Here is a 21,218-nt window from a genome sequence, read left to right on the forward strand (position 1 = left end):
TATGAGCACAAGTCCGGGAGCAGTGAGGAGTCATCACAGGAGCCAGGATGGGGAGGTGTTGGAAACATTCGGTCAGTAGTTTGGAGGAAGAACAAGTCGGGGTAAGACTGCATTGATATAATCCCATTAACTAACATCTATATCATTTTACTTCTTAGATGCCAACATTACATTTTACTTTTACTTAGGACCACCTTTGTGAGTTACAGTAATATAAAAAGCAATAAATACTATATTGTATATTAAAACTTTTGCTTAAATATATCAGAGATTATTTAACACAGCGAAAACATTTGTTGATATCTCTCTAATTATTATCAGCTAAATGTGAACATTAGTCTGTTTGTTGTTTTGAATAACGAAAACTACAAAACAAATTGTATAGGTCTTATTTTAAAATTTGGGGTTCCACAGGGTTCCATACTTGGATCATCAATGGTTTTAATGAGTTTTGAATGTCTCAGAGCAGGACGTTTCACCAGAGTTTTCATGACTTTAAGTCATAGCAAAGGTTATTATAAACTATATTATATAACCATCTTAATAAATACATAAATACAATATCTGAACTAAATATTTGAGATTAGACAGTTATACATTTTATAATATTATCAGCTTAATGTTCAATACTGGGTCAATCACAGGTTTCATAAGTTCTGAATGTATGAGAGCTTTCTTCTTCTTCTTCTTCTTTTCAATTGGGCTGCTCTCTTCAGGGGTCGCCACAGTGAATCAACCTCCTCCATCTAACCCTATTCTCTGTACCCCCCTCTCTCCCACCAACCAACCTCATGTCCTCTTTCACCACATCCATAAACCTTCTCTTTGGTCTTCCTCTAGACCTCCTGCCTGGCAGTTCCAACCCCAGCATCCTTCTACCAATATACTCACTATCCCTCCTGTACATGACCAAACCATCTCATTCTCTCTGACCTTATCTCCAAAACATCTAACATGTTCCTCTGATTGACTCATTCCTGATTCTATCCACCTACGTCACTCCCAAAGAGAACCTCAACAACTTAATCTCTGTTACCTCCAGCTCTGCTTCCTTTTCCTCAGTGCCACCGTCTCTAGACCATAGATTATCGCTGTGTTGTATATATTTCCTTTCATTCTCAACACGTTTCTTCACCTCTTTTCCACAATCTCCACCGCTCTGGACTGTTGACCCTAAATACTTAAAAACCTAAACCTTCTTCATCTCCACTCCCTGTAGCCTCATGGTTCCACTTGGGTTCCTCTCATTCACACACATCTATTCTGTCTTGCTGCGACAAACCTTCATTCACAGCAAGACAGTTTAATGTGCCACATTTGATAAACTATAGTCTATATTATTAAATTATTTGAATAAATACATTAGTGCAATATCTGAAGACAACAGTTAATTTTACACATGTTGAATTTAGTCTTTGTCGTTCAATTCTACTCTCTTTTTTGTGGGGTTCCTCAGGGTTCAATACCGGGTCCATCACAGGTTTAATTATTATTTTTTAAACGCATCAGAGTTTTCTTGCCTCATTAAGGATTTTGCATCATAATAAACTTAATATAAAACATTACCCCTATAAGAGAAGAATAAAGGGAATATCAATTAATCAATCAATGTACTGTTTATATTTTTCAGAATTATTTCAATAATGAATTTGGACGGAATACGTAATATTTCACGATAATCAAATGAATGTTCTCTAACCATAAATACAAATTCTTATTCAAACACAAAATTACTTATGAATACAAATAAATTCTAAAATCCTATAAGAAAGTTGTAGGCTTCCAATTCTACATTTTATTTGTGGGGTTCACCAGGGTTCTATGCTTGGCCCTTTTATTTAACTAATCAAATTGTTTTTTCTTTTGTTATTTTAATTTAAACATTAAGAATAATTCAAAATTCAAAATAAACGTCTCAGACAATTCATAGACACAAAGTAGTGATGTGCTGGGGCCAAATTATATCTATTATTATCTTCTAAGAGCTGCTGAATCCCATCATGGACTAAAGTATAGTTTTTAAAAAAAGCTGCAACTCTTCTCTCTGCAGAAAAGGGGCTTTTGTTCAGCCCCCTACCTTCCACACAAAGCATTCTGGGTAAGCCTCTCGGCCCTTCTCCTCCTTGTCATCGTTACGCTCAGTGTGACAGGCCATCTGGGACTCAAACCAGCACACTCTCAGGTATCAGTTTAAAGTTCAATCATCCCTCGACTAATATCTAAAACTTGCTAACATCACTAATAGTCTGTCCAGACTCTCCGCTTCATAGTTCCAGACCAGGCTGGACTTCTGCTCAACCAGTCTGCCACAGTGGACCATCACAACAACCTGGTGACCTTCTCAGTGACCTCACCGACCAACCAGACGTCCACCGTTCTGTTTGACATCACTCGAGTATGTCCTGAACTCACTGCTGGAGATAAAAGCAGTTTCCCTTCTGACCGTTTGTTTGCTGTGCAGAGATTGATTTGCTACAAACCAGTGGAGCAAGAGAACTGCTTCCTGCGACACATGGAGGCTGCAGACCACGAGCATGTTAGCTCACTGCTCCAGTCGTCAGGCTCAATGGTAATGACCCTTTTTGATGATGTCACAGTTCACATATACTGGGTGTACATTTAATTTCCAAACAAGGTTTTATCTTCTTGAAAAGTTCAAAAACTTTGCGGTACTTCATGGGAAAATACTTGACCCCCGGCTGAAAAAGTTTGGTGGTTAACTAGTTAAATTGTGAAGATCATAGTGGAAGAAAGGGTAGAAATACACATGCAAAACTCTTTTCTTTTTTTTTGCTGAACGATTCTTATTTGACTTTGAATGATGAGGTATGAATCAATTTCCTCAGGGGCCACATTATATTGTTTGTCCGTTGTAACGGACAATCAAGCCATAGATAAAAAAATTGAAAACCTTAATTGTGCATTTATTGGATCTTATATACCTATTGTTAATAAGAAAATATCAATATTGATTCAAAGTTTGAAAAACAGACAAAATAAATCTAATAAATAACTAAAAAATGTATAACTTTAACTATTTTAAGGGCCAATAAATATATACAAAATAGAGGTGATACAAAATAAAGTTAGCTGCGGGAGGTATTTACAAGTCCAAAAGTGTGTCCTTTTTTAAGATATTGAGATACAATAATTATAGTTTTAAAAGTTCTGCCATTTTAATAAAAAACTGAATTTTCTATGAGAAAATAAACTGTTAACCCAAATGTAAATTGATTTTATTACAAGTGAGTCAGGTCTAATTTTTGTCTTTCAATATCTATAGTAACTGTCAAGTAAATGTGAAAGAATTATGTGAAAATGTAATCAAATTTAGACTTAAGTACTTACTTCGATTTCAGTTTTGAAGTGTATAAAAATAATAATCTACTCAACATTATTTATAAACTTTAAACCTGCAAAATACATCGAGTGAAATGATGAATTTATCTGATAATCTTCTTTACGATAAACAACATTTACTCAATGAGACATTAATGACTGTGACTAATGATCTGCTTCAGATCCAGACATTAAGAGGAAGTTTGAATGTTTCAAAGGACCTGTGGTCTCTGCTCTCTTGACTTGTCGACTAAATTCCTCGGCACATCTGATCCCTGCTGCCCTCCCTGCACACCAGGGATCTCCTTACAGCTGGCTCCAGCACAATGGCCACTCTGTGTCACTGCCTTTAAGATATGAAACAGCCGGATCAGAACCTTTAAGCAACATACCACATCGTTTATCTTTAAGCTGATGCCTTTTCACTCACGTCCACCCAACAATTTCAGGAGTTTTGTAAGTTGAGTTTGAGTGAGCCGGAGATCAAATGTGACGTTGATGCAGGTGATTTAATCTACGGCAGGAAGAGAGGAGGGGGTTTGTCTCCGGCACAAAAGACCTTCTCTTGGTCTCTGGGAGCGATGGGAGAGGTAGTCGTTTCTTAAGTCTCTGGTGCGGAACCATGCGTGGAGTGCTCCGCCCTCTGAGCCCCATCCTGAGGAGCAAGTGTTGCAATTACACACAACCTTTGTACTAAATGAGAGCACAGATCTGCACCCGAGCGCCACGTTCGTAAGAAGACACGTAGGTCGAATGTCGAAGGACCACCAACTTATTTTACGTGGCCTGTCGGATGATTTTTGCAAAATGAAGGAGATAAAGCTTAATATTGACATGGTGACCTATGAGAGATTGACAATTTGATCGGCATTGGATACAGTTTGTTAATTAAATTTGTTAGATTTCAGCCCCCAGAGTTTGACACCCCTGTAAGATAATAACCTTTGAAGAACTAACCTTACTTAAAAACTTACCCAACAGAGATATGACTGTACTTTCCAAAACTAATCCTGAGATTTAGTCGATCATGTTCTTAAGGAAGGTTTTTATGGAAATATATCATGACATCAGAATATTGAAGTTTTTTTTTACTCACATAGAGTTTGATATTCTTATTCCAATAATTCAAAAATCCATTTTCTTTACCAAACATTTTTCCATTGGTAGCCTTTTTAAATTAAGTATACAACTGTTGGATATAAGTGTCATTAGACCAGACTAATCGAATCAAGCACTGAACCACTCGCTCCAAGTCAAAAAAACACATCAAGCTGTAAAATAACCATAAGTCGCATATAGTAGCTGAAATCTTCCCATTGCTTTAGAATCTGTGACGATGAATTTACACACAGGGCTTCTACGTTGTCACATGATAGGTTTGCACGCTGCACGATTGGTGAAAAGTTCGATCAAGTAGCTTCAGGTATTGTCTAGTGGCTCTATTTCACCAACATTTGTACACTTGATTTATTAGACTACAAATTAAAAGATGTTTAATTTTAAAAATGTTGAAAAGTTAAATTCAACCATTCAATATTCTGATGGAACAGTTGCATGTCATATTTCAAAATAAACTATCTTAAATTTTTTTCTGACATAAATCCCATCCTGGACAGAGTCACATCGAGCTGTCCAGCAACTTAACCCACAGACAGACGGAGTTCCTGCGAGTGCTGGCAGCTCGTCAGGTGGATGTTTCCTCTTTAGAAGAGCCACTACGGGTTCTCTGTCAGAACCGCACCATCCACTGGACCAGGAGGGTCGAGGGTAGGAATTTATGTTTCTTTCTATTTAGGTGCTTGCAGGAGATGCTTATACATAACAAACCCAGGGTTCCAACAACTGCAGGCAAGTTCAATTCAAGACTTGTTATACCATTTGAAATTTAAGATTAACCCAACAATATAATAAAAAAAAAAAAAAAAGGTTTTCTTACAAAATACACCATACCTCATACACGATGCCTTGTACTACTTTCAGCCATGAAGCAAAATGATGTTTCAGCAACCATTTTTTATTGAATTTAAACCTCCCTTGCTGCAAGCACTTGAATGTTTTGTTAGTTCTGCTTCTGTGATTACACTTAAATCTATTATTTCCTTTAAAAAAAGGAGAAAAAAAATATATGTGAACATGTATTTTGAAATCTAACTAACCTAAAATATTACTTAGTATGTGTTCACTTTTGAAGTAGTAAACTTTAACCATTTGATTTCACTAGACAGCGAAGCAGCATGTTGTGAAAACAAATGCGTTTTGAGTGTAATCCATTCAACTCTACAGATCTTGCAGACATTTTAACAATAATAAAACTAATCTTTGGAAGGAATTTAAACTGTAGTTTTTAATGTGTCTAAATAGGGTTACTACCAAAAATGTGTAGTTATACCTTGAAATAACATTGAGTACAAACTGATATTATCAAGTTTCTGACTCTGGATTGGAGTCAACCGGAAGGTCAGGGAGTTCAGTGTAGTACAGAAACTTGACCCTCTTCATACTGACCTTTCCCATCAGCCCTGTGAGCAATAGACTGGACTGAACCCACATATATCTCAACTTATTCTTATACACGTTTTATTTTCACAACAGATATGTTATTTCAGCAAAAGTGAACCTGGTTACTTCTTTCTTTATCAGCGAACTTAAGCAGAAAATGCTGACTTTCCTGTGACATGTTCCCTATATTTGCATGTTTTGCTGACGCTTCCTTGTCTGCAAGTGACCACAACTCTGTATGCTCGTCAGGTCCAGGGAAGCAACGACTGGTCTACTTCTGCATTGACATCTGCTTTCCCAGCAACATCTGTGTGTCTGTGTGTTTCTACTACCTGCCAGAGTGATGCAAGACCATCATGCAGGACTCAAGTCTAGTTTCTTCTGCTCTGTGCTGAACTGACCTTCTTCTGCTTTCCATTCATTCTTTTAGTAAATTCATGTGTTCATATTCTGCTCAAGGAAATCAGTGCCGTGAAAATAAAACAGAAACCTTCAGTATATAGCATTGATTATTGGCCACAATGGTAGTCATTTGTATTAAAATGTTTAATAAAACAAACAAAGAACAACTGATTTGTGGATTTCTTTTGCAGACATAACTGAAGAATTTTTTTTTTTTTTATACATAATGAAGAATCTTGTTCTTATGTACAACACAGGTTTCAATGTATTCCTTTGAAGGTTAACCCCCCCTCGAAGAAATAGTGAAAATCCTTCAACATTTAACTTTTTATGTAACTTAACTTGTGTGGAAAAAAACGTTTGCTTCATGCCGTTACTTTTTTAAGGCAAAAAGTAAGTTTAAGACCAAAAGTAATTAGAAACTTAAACTAATCCATTGATCAACTTAAATATTCCATATTCTGAAGCAAAAAAAAAAAAAGCCACCCCCCCCCGCCCCCCCCTTTAAACTTAAGTTAAAAGTCATTCACAGATTCAATTCCAGCCAGTCAAACAACATCGTGGTCATATTTCAAGTGAATTCAGTGTCTCTAGTTTGAACTTCTGTCAAACCTTTCACTGTGGAGGAACATCATCCATCTCCAATCTTTATTCAACCTTCTGGTCGCTTGGTCTTCAGCCCAATACGCTGTCATTGAAGGCCAAACACACCACCGCCTTCTGGTGGCCGCTGTACTCCCTCTTGATCTCTCCGGTCTCCACGCACCACAGACGAGCCAGGTTGTCTGACGAAGCTGTGGAGTCACAGACGAGGCTCAGAACTGGCTCTTGCTGGTTTAATCCACCACAGTTGGAAAGATGTTATAACTCCTTATAGAGCAATTATTTATCTTAGATGTTTTAAAAACATTGTCTCAAAGGCTATGATATAAAATAATCTAAAATAAAAATAATATACTTTTAAGGGGATTAATTCAAGCTGTTCAAGCTTTATAAGATAGCTGGATAACTTTGAACAATAAAAGTAGCAATTTCAATTAAAAACATATTGAAATAAAATTTGATACAGTCCTGTCGAATATGTAAATGGGATCTTTAAAAGAATAATATGATAATATTCAAGTGTATAGATATTTGTCCTCTAAAACACAAATAAAACACCCCTAGAAACGAGTGTGTACTGACCAGTGACGATGTACTGGGAGTCTCCAGAGAAGGCACAGTCCCACATCCAGCCCCGGGAAGTCTCTCCAGGGTTGTTGCTCTTGATGCTCAACTCAGTCATCAGAGAGAAGTTAGACGTCCTCCAGATCTTACAAGTCTGATCGGCTGAGCAGGTGGCTAACAGGCTTCAGAAGAGAAACAGGGACAAGATTATGCATTTATTGGTGAACTCGAAAGTGGAAGTTCATACACGGCAGAAACTCCGACAACTAAGGTGAAAACTTACGTAGAATCCGGGCTGAACTTGCATCGAAGCGAGTAGCGTTTATGTGCAGGGATTTTGGTTTTAGGAATAAGCTGCGTCACCTCATCGCCAAGTCCTCCCGCCAGGTTCCAAACATAACAGTTTCCCTGTTCACAGTTGAACATGACAAGTTGACTTCAACACATTGTATTTTTCAGCAACTACCACACAAAAAAACACAACACTGACCAAACTGTTTACTGCTGCCATGTAGCTGGCGTCAGCGTCTATGTGGACGGCGTTGATTGACACTTCTGGTTCAGGGATGAGCTGCTCGTTGTGGTCAGTCTTCAGGTCCCAAACGTGAATCACTCCGCTTTGATCTCCTACGATCAGTTCAGCCTGAAGACAGAGAATGATCTTCAAAACCCTGCAAAATCCTGAACATTTCAAATTAAAATAACATAGCAACAACTCTAACAACCACTCAAAACTGGAGAAACTTTAAAAAGTCTCGTCTGTCTCGTATTGTTAGAAAAAAAACTACAAAGATAGTTTTACTTTGTAGAATTAACTCTGATTTATTTAAAGAGCAAATAACCTTCAACACAACTTAAATGGGTGGGTAAAATTTCCGCATCCACCGTACTTATGGTGCCAACAACACAGTCAACAAACAATGATGCCGTTCCACAGACTGCTCTATTGAGTGACAACTGATTGGTAACAACAAAATACTACTACAATGTATGTAAATATTAAATATTAATTGTTGCCATTTCAAAAGTGATTGACTGCCATGATTGGTTGGCTGGGCAGCAAAGCCTTATGGGAGCTGTTTAGGTCACTGTTATTGTGAGGGTTCTTTAAGAGGGATGGAATCTCATATGTGGCTTGTAGACCATTTGCTGCCCATAGGATGATCATTATCAGATGTTTAAAATTAGACAGAAATGCTACTATCTCAGTATGGTTTAGGTTAGGTTAGGTAGAACTTTATTGATTTCACAGGAAATTGTTTTTTTCCAATTAGACACAGCAATACAGCAATTATTCATAAAAATAAGAACAAGAACAAAGAGAAATAAAGAGAAAGAACAAGATGATACAATCTAAGTCTAAAGATCAAGAACATAGATCGAAAACAAATAACAAAGACAAAGGATACAAAGATTAAAATAGAAAAGAATGTCATGATACTTTCGCTCCACTCCTGCCCCTGAACTCAGAATTCTACAATCGAATAGCCCGAGGAATGAATGAGTCCTTAAGTCTATTTGTTTTGCACCTGGGTTGGAGCATTCGTGCACTCATTCTGCTTCTCTGCTCACTGATGACAGTGTTCAGAGGATGACTGTCATCATCCAAGATGGACAGTAGTTTGTTCAGTGATCTCCTCTCAGCAACTGTCACCAGTGAGTCCAGCTTCAACTACAGAGCCAGCCCTTCTGATCAACCTGTTGACACTCCTCTTGGACACATTTCTACCCCAACACACCACAGCATAGAACACTGGCCACCACAGACTGGTAGAACATACAGAGGAGCTTCTTGCAGATGTTAAATGATAGGAGCCTCCTCAGAAAGTACAGTCTACTCTGAACTTTCTTATATACCTGTACATGGTCTGTGTTGCAGGACCAGTTTATTATATATATATATATATATATATATAACATAGATTTTGCTCTAGATGAACTATTGTGTGGATGCTCACCTGGTTTGGGTGCAGACAGACGCAGTTGATTGGCGCATTAACCTGAAATATTCGCTGACACTGGAGATTTCTTGACCTGTGAGAATAATATGTATTAAATAGGTGCTAAACAAATAATCATTATTCACTTAATATTTCACCTGAGGTCCCAAATCCGAGCCATGCAGTCTTCACCTCCTGTGTACATCCAGCGACCATCTTCGTGGAAGCCCACAGATGTGATGTTCTTGCTGACGCCGTCGTAGTTGATAACTGGGTTTGGGTTGTTAGAGTTCAGGTCGTACATGCGGATGTGCTGATATCCTGTAAGTTAAGACACAAGAAAGGTTGTAAAGAATGCATCTGGTGTCTGATTTTTGTTTAAGAAAAAAGTCAAAACCTGCAGCTGCAATCATGCTCCTGTCAGGCGTCACTTCCAGAGAGTTCACTTGCTGAAAACATGGAGGTACGTTGGTTATATTATGAAGTCAATAAAGAAGAGTTAGTTATAGGTTCAGTCATTTGAGGTTTCACATCTTTAAGGACTCACACATCAGAGTTATTAAGAAAATAAAAATAAAAAAATTTAAATCACACATGACTTGGAAGTAAAAATAGATGCATCTTCACAAGTTTGTTGATTAATTAATACTTTTATTTTAAACATGTTTAAAATATATAATTTAAATAATAAAAAAATAAATAAAACATAACAACACTTTAAAGTGAAAAAGAAAGAGAGTAAGAAAAGTAGTAAGAAGAAGTAATGTTTTTCTCCATTTCAAATTTTCTCAGTTTGTAACAAAATATTGCTGCAAAGATATTTAAATAATTACATAATATCATAGAAATACAAAACATACATATATACACAACATAAATAAATATAACACAATATAACATGATACAGTAGAATATATATGCATAAACTAAGCACATAATATAGGTACACTATTTATACAAATGCATATTACATTAATACATTTATACCATTTAAGTTAATTAAACGATAACCATAGACATTTTTATTTCTCCTAAAATGTATCCCTCGTCTTATTTTAACATCCTCAGTTCTCACACTTAATACCCTTATTTAAGCACATTTATATTCATTTTATTATTTTCCCCAAAGGAACCAAGAGTTCAATAAAATCATATCTATCCATCTATATTTGTACTTTGTTTTATTTATGTTTCCAGGCTTTTTCACAAGGTCATCCCTACAGCAAATAACTAATAATTAAAAGTGAAAATTCAAAAGAGAGTGAACTTTTGTGTCAGAGAAGTGACAGCATCACAAACCAATAAAATAATTATTTCCTACAAAAGAAACATTGAGGGTTGAATCCTCACAATCACTTGGTAGTGAAAGTAGGAGAAACATATCTTCGAAAAAATTCGTCGACATTTATCTGTTGATATTCACCGAGTCTTGGTGCTGGACGGTGCGGGTGCAGATCCCACTGTGGGCCTGCCAGAACCTGACGGTGTGGTCGTATCCAGCTGTGGCCAGAATCACTGGGTCACTGCCCACCGTTCCCTGGTTCACATTCATGTTTGACCCTCGTCCTGGAGAAGATATGATCAAAACTATGACAAGATGTATAACAACAAACACGCTGACAAGTTGACAGACACTACGTTTATGGGCTGCAAAATACTTTGTTTTAAATACAAACTTCATTCGTCTGCTAACATTAGCAACAGTAGCATCGCTGCAATAATTCCTGTATTGACATTACAAGTTAAATTTGAGCAGTGTTATACATCACTAGTCTAACATTATTTATGAAGAAGAGAACTACAAACTGTCCTTACAAGCAGAAAAACACTGAAATACTTTGATTACCTTTAACTGCTGCCAAAGACGTGACAACAGTGCGTCTCTTTCAAATGTCCCCCAAAACAATTGAAAGTAGCAAGATAGGTTCCGGTCACGGTATTCTGTGAAATACTGCCCTCTAGAGACTGAATGTAATATTAATAAAAACAACCGCTGCTTAACTGAATATTAATAGAGGAAAAAGATAAAAAATAAATGATAAAAAGGATAACATAAAAATAAATTACAATACATGCATGATTTTGCCCTGAAATAACAACACATCATCCTCTACTTAGTGTAGAACTAAGATCGTACAAACACGTTTATTGTTTCTTTATTAAAGCAGAAGTCAAATTATTTGGATGTTCGTCCGAAACAGGTCTAAAAAATAGATTATAAATTCATTCATATATGATGATTCATATATATATATATTTGAATGTGATGCATTACTATTCTTGGCAGGTAAGTTATTATATTTATTGAAAAATAAACAACCATCTGCAATAAACATTAACATAACAGTTTAGAAAACCAACTGGATATTGAACAGAAACAAGAACAAAAAGAAGCTTCTCTGTCCAGGTCTCAGTCCTGCTGCAGCAGAGCAGCCATGTGGTGTTTCACCTCCTCTGGGTCAGCAAGTCTACAGTCCAGGACCGCTCCTCTGACTCCACTCTTCAGTTTAGAGGAGGGAGTAACCTGGGAAAAAATCAATTCAATTTGGTGGTCCTGGAAGCCTTGTGGATCCATGAATGATACCTTCACATATACTTTGCATCTCTCCAGAAGATAAGTCCACTTCATGGCTGTTCGCTCGTCATCAGTCATGCTGGTGAACTCTTCTTTCTGTGGGAGCAATATTTACTTTAGTTTGTCATCAAAACTAGGGCCTTTGCTTTGTAAGATATAAATAAATAATAATAAAAAAAAAATGAACAAACAAACCAACAAAAATAAGTGCATAGTTAACATTCTGGTCATTAGGAAATTGTTTATAATTGTTATAAAACGTTCTTTATTTTTGTAAAAACATCGTCATCTGAAAGGTGGTATTAATTTTTTGATTACAGCTGAAAATTGTTTGATTGGATTTAAAAAATGTTTGATTATAGTGTATTGTTTGATTAAATACAATTTGAAAATTGTTTAATTAGTTGTAAATTGTTTGATTATATTTAAATATTGTTCGATTAAACTTGAAAATTGCTTAAATACAGTTTAAAATTGTTGAATTAAATTTTAAAATTGTTTGATTAAATTTGAAAAATATTTGATTACAGTTAAAATGATTTAATCACAGATAAAAAATCTAATATATCTCTTTATTTCAGACTTAAACCACTTGGTTTCTCTGATGATATACTTCGATATACATTTGTTAACGTTTGGTCATAACCAGACCCGGTAAGAACGTCTTGGGGTCAAAAGATACAAACCGTGCAACCGAGTGTCTTCTCAGCTTCTGGACTCCTCAGGATGCAGGCGGTCAGAGTCCCAGTGTGGTCAGTGATGTCAATCAGGAGGTCAAAGTCTGTATTGAAGGAGAAGACCTGACCTTTCCCTGGACACAGTTGGTTGGAGCAGATCTGCATGTCTTCAGTCACCAGAGTCTTACACCTTGAGCTGATCCCCAGAAAAGCAGGGTTGAGTAGTGACCTGGGGTTTGTTCAGAGGTGTCAGCCTTGACTCACCACCGTGTCTTGATGATTCTAGACACTGAAGAATCCAAGTCCAGCCTGGTGATGAAGCCATATGTGATGCCAAAGAACACCTCAGAAGTTTCTTTGCTCTTGTGCTTCAGCTGAGTCACAGTGTAGACGTCACTGATGGATTCCACTGTGGGTGAGAAATCACTCACGTCTTCAAATACTTTTAGAGGACTTATTTACGAGCTTTATCGTTTACCGTACCGGGCATATCCTCTGGCTTTTCATCTTGCTCAAGGGCACCGGACTCAGAAGCCTCCTTCGCATACCGATACAGTAGACCAGCCTCTCTGGTGTCTATCAGGAAACACAGAAGGACACAAAGATGAAGTAGGAAACACAGGGAGTAAGTAGGAAACACAGAAGGACATAGAGAGTAAGTAGGAAACATAGTAGTACACAGAGATGAGGTAGGAAACACAAACGGACATAGAAAGTAAGTAGGAAACATAGTAGTACACAGAGATGAGGTAGGAAACACAAAAGGACATAGAGATAAAGTAGGAAACATAGTAGGACACAGATAGGAAGTAGGAAACATAGTAGTACACAGAGATGAGGTAGTAAACACAAAAGGACATAGAGATAAAGTAGGAAACATAGTAGGACACAGAGAGGAAGTAGGAAACATAGTAGTACACAGAGATGAGGTAGGAAACACAAAAGGACATAGAGATAAAGTAGGAAACATAGTAGGACACAGAGAGGAAGTAGGAAACACAAAAGGACATAGAGAGTAAGTAGGAAACATAGTAGTACACAGAGATGAGGTAGGAAACACAAAAGGACATAGAGATAAAGTAGGAAACATAGTAGGACACAGAGAGGAAGTAGGAAACACAAAAGGACATAGAGAGTAAGTAGGAAACATAGTAGTACACAGAGATAAGGTAGGAAACACAAAAGGACATAGAGATAAAGTAGGAAACATAGTAGTACACAGAGATGAGGTAGGAAACACAAAAGGACATAGAGATAAAGTAGGAAACATAGTAGGACACAGAGAGGAAGTAGGAAACACAAAAGGACATAGAGAGTAAGTAGGAAACATAGTAGTACACAGAGATAAGGTAGGAAACACAAAAGGACATAGAGATAAAGTAGGAAACATAGTAGGACACAGAGAGGAAGTAGGAAACACAAAAGGACATAGAGAGTAAGTAGGAAACATAGTAGTACACAGAGATGAGGTAGGAAACACAAAAGGACATAGAGATAAAGTAGGAAACATAGTAGGACACAGAGAGGAAGTAGGAAACACAAAAGGACATAGAGAGTAAGTAGGAAACATAGTAGTACACAGAGATAAGGTAGGAAACACAAAAGGACATAGAGAGTAAGTAGGAAACATAGTAGTACACAGAGATAAGGTAGGAAACACAAAAGGACATAGAGAGTAAGTAGGAAACATAGTAGTACACAGAGATAAGGTAGCAAACACAAAAGGACATAGAGAGTAAGTAGGAAACATAGTAGTACACAGAGATAAGGTAGGAAACACAAAAGGACATAGAGAGTAAGTAGGAAACATAGTAGTACACAGAGATAAGGTAGGAAATACAAAAGGACATAGAGAGTAAGTAGGAAACATAGTAGTACACAGAGATAAGGTAGGAAACACAAAAGGACATAGAGAGTAAGTAGGAAACATAGTAGTACACAGAGATGAGGTAGGAAAAATAGAGAGGAATAGGAAACACAAAATGACATAGATATGAAGTAGGAAACATAGTAGGACACAGAGAGGAAGCAGGAAACACAGGAGGACACAGAGAAGAAATAGGAAACATAAAGGGCTGATGTTTCATAATCTTTAGATCTTGTGTATGCATGACTCCTCTCACCAGGATTGACAGTAATGATGGTTTTGGAGCTGACAGATGCAGTCATGCCGTTTCGAAACTTGTCGAAGCTGATCTTTGCATCGGCTATGAAGAGCACTGATGGAAATTGAGTTAAAACAACAGCGGGTTAACATAAACACAATTTCTCCTGGAATAACCACGCAGGGCTGAGCGAGAACTAATAAGACACGACAGGCGAGACAAACAAATACAGGCCATGGCTGGATCTGAGACACGGCGGTTAACCTACCCGTCTCTTTGGATGTCAGTGTGTGTACGAGCTGAATAGGTTCTCTGTCCCAGCTGGAGGAAACAAAGTAAGTCACAAGTATGAACAAGTCCGTCTTAATTCACTCATGAACGAGGCTGACCAGACGAGAGGAAATGAGGGAACCAGATCATCGAAGAGCTTCAACTCCAGCCTCTGACCTTGACGTCCATCCGAGGTGGTGAACTGTTTTAGCTCCCCGACATGTAACAAACAACATCGCATGACATTATTCACGTTGGTCTTCGAAGGGTGCTGTACAAATAAAACTTACTTATATTGAGGGAATGTACATGTTACATTATTGTGGTAAGTAAAAATAGTTTAATTACAGTTAAAGATTGTTGGATTATAGTTGAAAATGGTTTTTATTACAGTTGACATTTGTTTGATTACAGTTGAAAATTGTTTAATAACAGTTGATAATAGTTTGATTCTAGTTAAAAATCTTTTGATTAAATTAGACAATTGTTATCTTAAAGCTGGAAATGTATTAAATACATTTAAAGGAGTTTCTGAAAACTGAAAATTGTCCAAGATCGCATTTTATAATTGATAAGAGTTGCTGTATGTATACGACAGAGAATTAATTATTGTGAATTTATCTGTCACCTTTTCCTAATTGTATCTAAAAATAAATTATTCTCAATGTGACGGGTCTGAAGGAAAGTAATTGTAATTGCTACTAGTGTTTTACTTAAAGGGTCGTTGAGTCTAATTAATTACCTTATACAGTAAAAACATATTATTTAACATTTACAATGTAGATTACAAACATTTTTATAATCATGTAATTGGATTTCTACAACAAAAAAACAAAAACAAAATGTCATAGTGTAAGATATAGTGTATTTACTATACACTACATATAGAAATAGTACATAAATTAATTCATCATTAAATTAAAATCAATGAAGGATAATTAAAACCATTGTAGGAAGTAAAACAACACATGTAGAAAAAAATAAAAGAGGAAGAAGGCTCACTGATTTCACTGCAGCTAGGATATTTATCAGTGTTCCATCAAGACTCTGTCCGTTGGCCACTATGTCTCCTAAAGAGTAGAAGTCTCTGGGGTCCTTGACTGGAAGGTGGATGAGGGGCAGCAACCGGTCCACTGTGTCCATATCTTCACACACGCACACCTGACTGTGAGCTTCCGTCACCGTCAGCCTGTACTGACTGACAGAACAACACCAGTAACTTAGAAAGTTAAAAACAGTCTCTTGATAACTTAGTCGACTTCAGACCTCGGTGTGGAGGGACAGAACTTGTCCCCTTTCTCTGGGTCTTTGCTGGAAACGAGGGGGTTCTCGATTGTGACTGAAAATATGGAAGTACATCAGTTTGATCAGAATACTCAGTAGTTAAATTTAACATTTCAAATTTTAGAACTTGGCATTTTTTATTGAAATGTTGATTGTTGAACATTTAACTATATACTTTTTAAATAATTGAATTAAAAATCTGTACATGAAAAGGTTGAATTTGTTTTTTTATTCAATATGAATATTTTGGTATCTAGTTCTTATATTTTTTCTAATTAGATTAAAAGGCTATACATTTAAAAATATTGAATAAACAATGATTGATGTTTGAATTATTAGAATTAGAATCAGACTCTAAACTAATTTATTTTGAAAACATTCGACTTTTTCTATTTAATTATGTAAAAAATAAATAAACTCAACAGTTCAATATAAAAATTATTGAATTCAATTGTAAAAAGAAATTGTACAAATAAATACTTAAAAAACAACAACTAAATTTAAATTTAAATACATCTTAAAGAGTATACAAATGTGTAATCCAATAGTAAGACAACATTAATGGCATTTAAAAGTGTATTAAAGAAAACATAATTCAGTTTTTCCTTGAGTATTGTCTCTCCATTTGTTAAGAAATCCACACTGAGAATTAATTTTTCATTGTATATTGAAAAATGTTTCAGATTTAATGTAGCTTTAGTAGGATAATATTTATATTTAACAAGTTTAGTCTTTATGTTTGTCAGCTACATATAGTTATACTGTATATTCTTAAATAAAAATAATTCATATGAAGTTATCGACATGTTTTTATTTCGACAAGGCTATTGTTTACTTTTATTTTGGTTCCACTGCGAAGTCACAGATAAGTTCCTCCATTTAATTGACGCCCATCTCACCACAGTCTCGTACTGCAAAGCTGCTCGACAGCCGGGTGATGAAGCCGTCGCTCCCCCAGGCAGTAGCATTGATGAAGAAGTCAGGAGAGTCTTTGATGGTGAAGCTGAATGTAAATCTGTCCACACCAACATCTGGAAGGAAGACACAGAGAAGAACAGTTTATGTTTCCTCCTCCAGAAGAGGGGGCTGTTGAACAAGAGGATGAAAGAAAACTGACTTCTTCTGTCTGGGAAGCTTTTAACGTCACTTTTCCCGATGATGATACCGATTATCTTCTGAAAAGAAATAACAACAAGTTTAAAAATGTTGTGAAAACATAGAAACCTACGATACTTACTGGGTGAGAGAAGTTTGGGTGCAACTCAGAAATGGCGATGCAGTATTGATCTGCCATGTTCAGCTTTTGTGACTATAAATATAAATGCGTTATTTTAGAATTATAGGAAAAAAGCATCAAGTTATTTATTTACATTTTTATCGTGAGTGAGCTAGCATTTAGCTTAGCATAGTCTCATTTCCCAACACTTAATAATAACGTAATGATTATTTATACACATAGCAAATAAACACAACATATTTCAAGCAAGCATTATAGTTAAAGTGATATATAAACTCACCTAGCAACTTACTTTTAACTTACCCAAAAGCTATTGTTTATCTATTTATTTGATTTTTCTTCAGAACTCTTAAACTTGCTAGTTAGGCTCTTCTCACACTAACAGCGAAATCACGCGATACTTTATGTATCTCATTAGAACGATTCAAGTGCCGTCAGAAATATAAATTATTGATGAGGATTTACTGCTTTATAAAGTTGTAATTATGTGACTGCAATAATTATTAACTTATTTTTCTTGTGACTATAAATGTATTTCGAGGATGCAAAATAGTTTTTCAAAATTATTCTTTCCACAATGGGGGAATTTGATTTTTTATTTAGCAGTTCAAAAGAAAAGGATGATTAAACATACATACACAATATATTAGGAAATAAAGTACGCAAAATAAAACAGTAATAAATGAAAAATTAGGAAAAACAATAATAAACAATAACATAATAACAACACTTTTGTTTTCGTAAGATGTAAACAATTATAAATTAATTATGAATTTACAAACAACAATTCATGATAGAACAAGAAAATGAACGCTAGCACCAGAACATTAAAAAATAACTTTAAAAGTCCACATAACAGATAAAAAAAGATTAAATGTTGGCAAACAAATGGTAACCACTTCCTGCTCTCATCCAATGAGACCCCTAATCTCGATTCATTAAGTAATCCCTTGATGTTTTTGGTCTGAAGCAGGAAACGGAGGTTCCCAGAGGAAGCCCTCATAAAATTAGAAGGAAAACTTGACGGCAACTTAAATATATATACAGTATATATAATTTGAAGGGAAGCAGTAGTAAATTATTCTTTATTTCTGTTAAGGTCATTTAAAAACGAAAACAAAAATAAAAAGTGAATATCAGATCTATAATGGGGGTAACTTAATAGGTTATTATAAAAGTAGACAATTTATTATTATAAGTAAGTAACACAACATTCTTACACTTTTTCCACAAATAACTGCATTTCTCTTGACCTGCCATCGTCAGTGATTCAAAGTCAACACGTCTGCCTCACGTCAGTCCTGGTGTTATTGATGGAGTCTGTTCAAAACTGTATAATGTGAAGCTGAAGTGATTAAACCTCAGTCGTGTGGAGGGATCGATTCTTCACTCGGTTTCCTAGGGAGCGTTATTCAAATGTATTCAAATGTCGTTCAATTTTTTGGGAGACTTGTGTTTTTTTTTGCGAGTCCATTAATCACAGCCGCACTATCAAATAAATGATTAATTCATGGTGAATTCTCAGCTTCTGCTGATGGACCATCAATCACCCGACACACGCTTTGGACTGCTGAACGCAAGTTGTGTGAAAACAGCTGAAAAGAGTCACTTTTTCAACATTTCCTGGAATAGTAAAGAACCACTTTTAATATATTTGCTGCATGAAGTTCTATTCCTCCGTTTTGGCTCTAGATCAGAGGTCTGCAACCCACAGCTCCAGAGCTCCTTCTTTACAGCTCTGGCAGTTTAGAGAAGACACATTTCACATATGAACAAATAAAACCCATTTAATTTACGTTGATATTGAATGATAAATTGATTTTCTCGAGTACAGCTAATTCCTCTGGCACGTACTTTTGTTATTTAATTTCAAATTTTCTTTTTTTTTTTGTGGAATAAATCCCGATTGTTTTTTAAAGAGATTTCATTTAGTTTAATAAAATGTAAAAGTGCCAATATTTTCTTTCCTCTTAAAATATGGTTTTGATTTGTCTAATGGTGGGCAAATGGATTTCCTCAGGGGCCACATCATATATTGTGACTGTTGAAAGGAAAAAAGGAAAAATGGGAAGATAAAAGGAGCTTTAATTTGATGAGAAAGTCTTCTATAAATGTAAAAAATATTAAAAGGGACATCATAACATAAGCTCAATAATTCAATTTCATATTATCTACTTTTTCATTCGTTTTTATTTAAGAAGTTACTTAAAAAGAAAACTTTTTTTTATACTTAGTATTTTTGGTAATAACAGCAAAAACATTTAATATAAAATATGTTTATGTAGTTTTGCGTCACAAAACAAAGCAAAACATACACGTTTTTCTAATTTACCTTCCATAATTTATTTTCAACATACTTCATTCACAATTATGACATAAAATACTTTACTTTCAAAAGAATTCTCCCAAAAACAGACAAATAAAATGAAAAAAACGAATTTAATAATGAAATTATAAGCCATCAGAAACATTATGTACGGTCTGTGATCTAAGGAATGCAGCATGAATACTATTAGAGGGCTGCATGTGGCCCTTGGGTCCACACTTTTCCCATGTCAGATCTACAAATAAGAATAACTCTGATATATAAACTATTAGCCTCAGTTTGTCAGTCAAACATATCTTTTTGAGCTCAATAGATGGCGAATGCTCCTGAATATCTCTTAATGCTTTAAAGGTTGCAGACCCCTGAACACCACAAAAGCTGTGTGGGCCCCGTCAAAACTCCCTGACGTCAACACGAAGCCAAGATCTGTTCACAATAAGATGTTTCCCTCCAGTTTGCTAGTCAACCATCAAAGATAAATGCAATCACTATTCAATACAAGTGCAGGACTCGGCCTGGTATTAACATTACACCTGGATTTGATGGTGTTTTGAACATGCTGCCGGACACGCATGTAACACTTTGGCACACACGGACAATGGTTCTGTCATAAAATCATGCCTCTGACCTAACTTCTCAAAGTAGCATGTTTTTATTAAAATCACCGACTGAAGCCGTGTTTTCCTATAAGCCCGACAAGCTGCGCAATATCCCTCGCCTTTACATCCAAGTCCAGCTTTTGGCAGTTGTTGGCAGCGGCCTTTATAGGCTTCCTGGAGTGGCAGTCTTCCAGACTACAAGTGTGTGTGTGCTCTGTAATTTCCCTGCCACCTGTGTGACGAGTGTAGCCGCTCAACCACCGGCCCACATGACTGCCATTTTCAGCTGCATGGACTAGAACAATAAAGTCTGTCTCCGTCTGGGCAACTGAGGGACTGTAACTGTGGAGGAAGCCTTGAATGATTTTAATAACGTTCTGATGAAAAGCTGCTCCAACGTAGAAGTCATGGACCTTGATCAGCGCGCCAACAGACTGAAGCAATGGAACACTGGGCCATTGATTGACTGTGGTTGTTGATTTCACTGAGTAATGAATGTGCTGGAATGTTTTCAGTTTGACTGATTAAACAAGTTTCAGTTTTTTCAATTTAAATCCCCGCTTTTCTAAGATACAGCTGCATTTAAATAAAATTACAATTTGAGTGGCTGAATGACCTATGATTTTATTCTATCCATTCTCCATTTTGGGATTATATTTCTAGAGCGATATTGGATATATAAATACTAGCAGACGATATACAGGGGTATAGAAGAAATACATTTGAAACTCAAATAACCCAGAAAATTCTGAAGAAAGATGAGGGCGAGAGAAGAGAGTAAGTGCAGGTGGATTATGG

The 21,218-nt window shown here is 36.1% G+C and overlaps 3 protein-coding genes across 3 annotated transcripts; 1 reads left to right on the top strand and 2 right to left on the bottom strand.

The window, feature by feature from the left end:
* Window positions 1-47: 47 nt before the first annotated feature.
* Window positions 48-6,301, top strand: bricd5 (BRICHOS domain containing 5). Its single transcript, XM_087783022.1, has 6 exons — window positions 48-101; window positions 2,051-2,182; window positions 2,246-2,395; window positions 2,462-2,569; window positions 4,956-5,106; window positions 6,088-6,301. Exons 1-6 carry the CDS (start codon window positions 48-50, stop codon window positions 6,180-6,182), a joined length of 690 nt encoding a protein of 229 aa, XP_087639148.1. The 3' UTR covers window positions 6,183-6,301.
* A 64-nt stretch (window positions 6,302-6,365) lies between these two features.
* Window positions 6,366-11,267, bottom strand: mlst8 (MTOR associated protein, LST8 homolog (S. cerevisiae)). Its single transcript, XM_087785008.1, has 9 exons — window positions 11,194-11,267; window positions 10,771-10,913; window positions 9,745-9,796; window positions 9,506-9,668; window positions 9,366-9,441; window positions 7,898-8,050; window positions 7,691-7,815; window positions 7,426-7,589; window positions 6,366-7,034 (listed from the first exon to the last, which is right to left on the bottom strand). Exons 2-9 carry the CDS (start codon window positions 10,897-10,899, stop codon window positions 6,916-6,918), a joined length of 981 nt encoding a protein of 326 aa, XP_087641134.1. The 5' UTR covers window positions 10,900-10,913; window positions 11,194-11,267; the 3' UTR covers window positions 6,366-6,915.
* Window positions 11,268-11,570: 303 nt separating this feature from the next.
* meiob (meiosis specific with OB-fold) lies at window positions 11,571-17,850 on the bottom strand. Its single transcript, XM_087785009.1, has 14 exons — window positions 17,776-17,850; window positions 17,496-17,567; window positions 17,376-17,433; window positions 17,158-17,289; window positions 16,241-16,313; window positions 15,975-16,172; window positions 15,094-15,192; window positions 14,973-15,025; window positions 14,723-14,818; window positions 13,083-13,175; window positions 12,864-13,008; window positions 12,609-12,795; window positions 11,932-12,018; window positions 11,571-11,871 (listed from the first exon to the last, which is right to left on the bottom strand). The coding sequence occupies exons 2-14, from the start codon at window positions 17,550-17,552 to the stop codon at window positions 11,758-11,760; spliced, it is 1,392 nt and encodes a 463-aa protein (XP_087641135.1). The 5' UTR covers window positions 17,553-17,567; window positions 17,776-17,850; the 3' UTR covers window positions 11,571-11,757.
* Between the last annotated feature and the right edge of the window lie 3,368 nt (window positions 17,851-21,218).

Source organism: Callionymus lyra, chromosome 2 (assembly GCF_982586985.1).
Source record: "Callionymus lyra chromosome 2, fCalLyr1.hap1.1, whole genome shotgun sequence".
Lineage (NCBI taxonomy): Eukaryota > Metazoa > Chordata > Actinopteri > Syngnathiformes > Callionymidae > Callionymus > Callionymus lyra.

Coding starts and splice junctions, on each gene's coding strand:
- mlst8 (XM_087785008.1), bottom strand. CDS start 10,899: ATGAATGTGAACCAGGGAACGGTGGGCAGTGACCCAGTGATTCTGGCC. Junction 9,797..10,770: donor CCGTCCAGCACCAAGACTCG/GTGAATATCAAC, acceptor CCATGTTTTCAG/CAAGTGAACTCTCTGGAAGT. Junction 7,590..7,690: donor AAGTTCAGCCCGGATTCTAC/GTAAGTTTTCAC, acceptor TCTCTTCTGAAG/CCTGTTAGCCACCTGCTCAG.
- meiob (XM_087785009.1), bottom strand. CDS start 17,552: ATGGCAGATCAATACTGCATCGCCATTTCTGAGTTGCACCCAAACTTC. Junction 16,314..17,157: donor CTTTGCAGTACGAGACTGTG/GTGAGATGGGCG, acceptor CCATATTTTCAG/TCACAATCGAGAACCCCCTC. Junction 13,176..14,722: donor CATCATTACTGTCAATCCTG/GTGAGAGGAGTC, acceptor GTTTCCTGATAG/ACACCAGAGAGGCTGGTCTA.
- bricd5 (XM_087783022.1), top strand. CDS start 48: ATGGGGAGGTGTTGGAAACATTCGGTCAGTAGTTTGGAGGAAGAACAA. Junction 102..2,050: donor TGGAGGAAGAACAAGTCGGG/GTAAGACTGCAT, acceptor TTCTCTCTGCAG/AAAAGGGGCTTTTGTTCAGC. Junction 2,570..4,955: donor TCCAGTCGTCAGGCTCAATG/GTAATGACCCTT, acceptor CATCCTGGACAG/AGTCACATCGAGCTGTCCAG.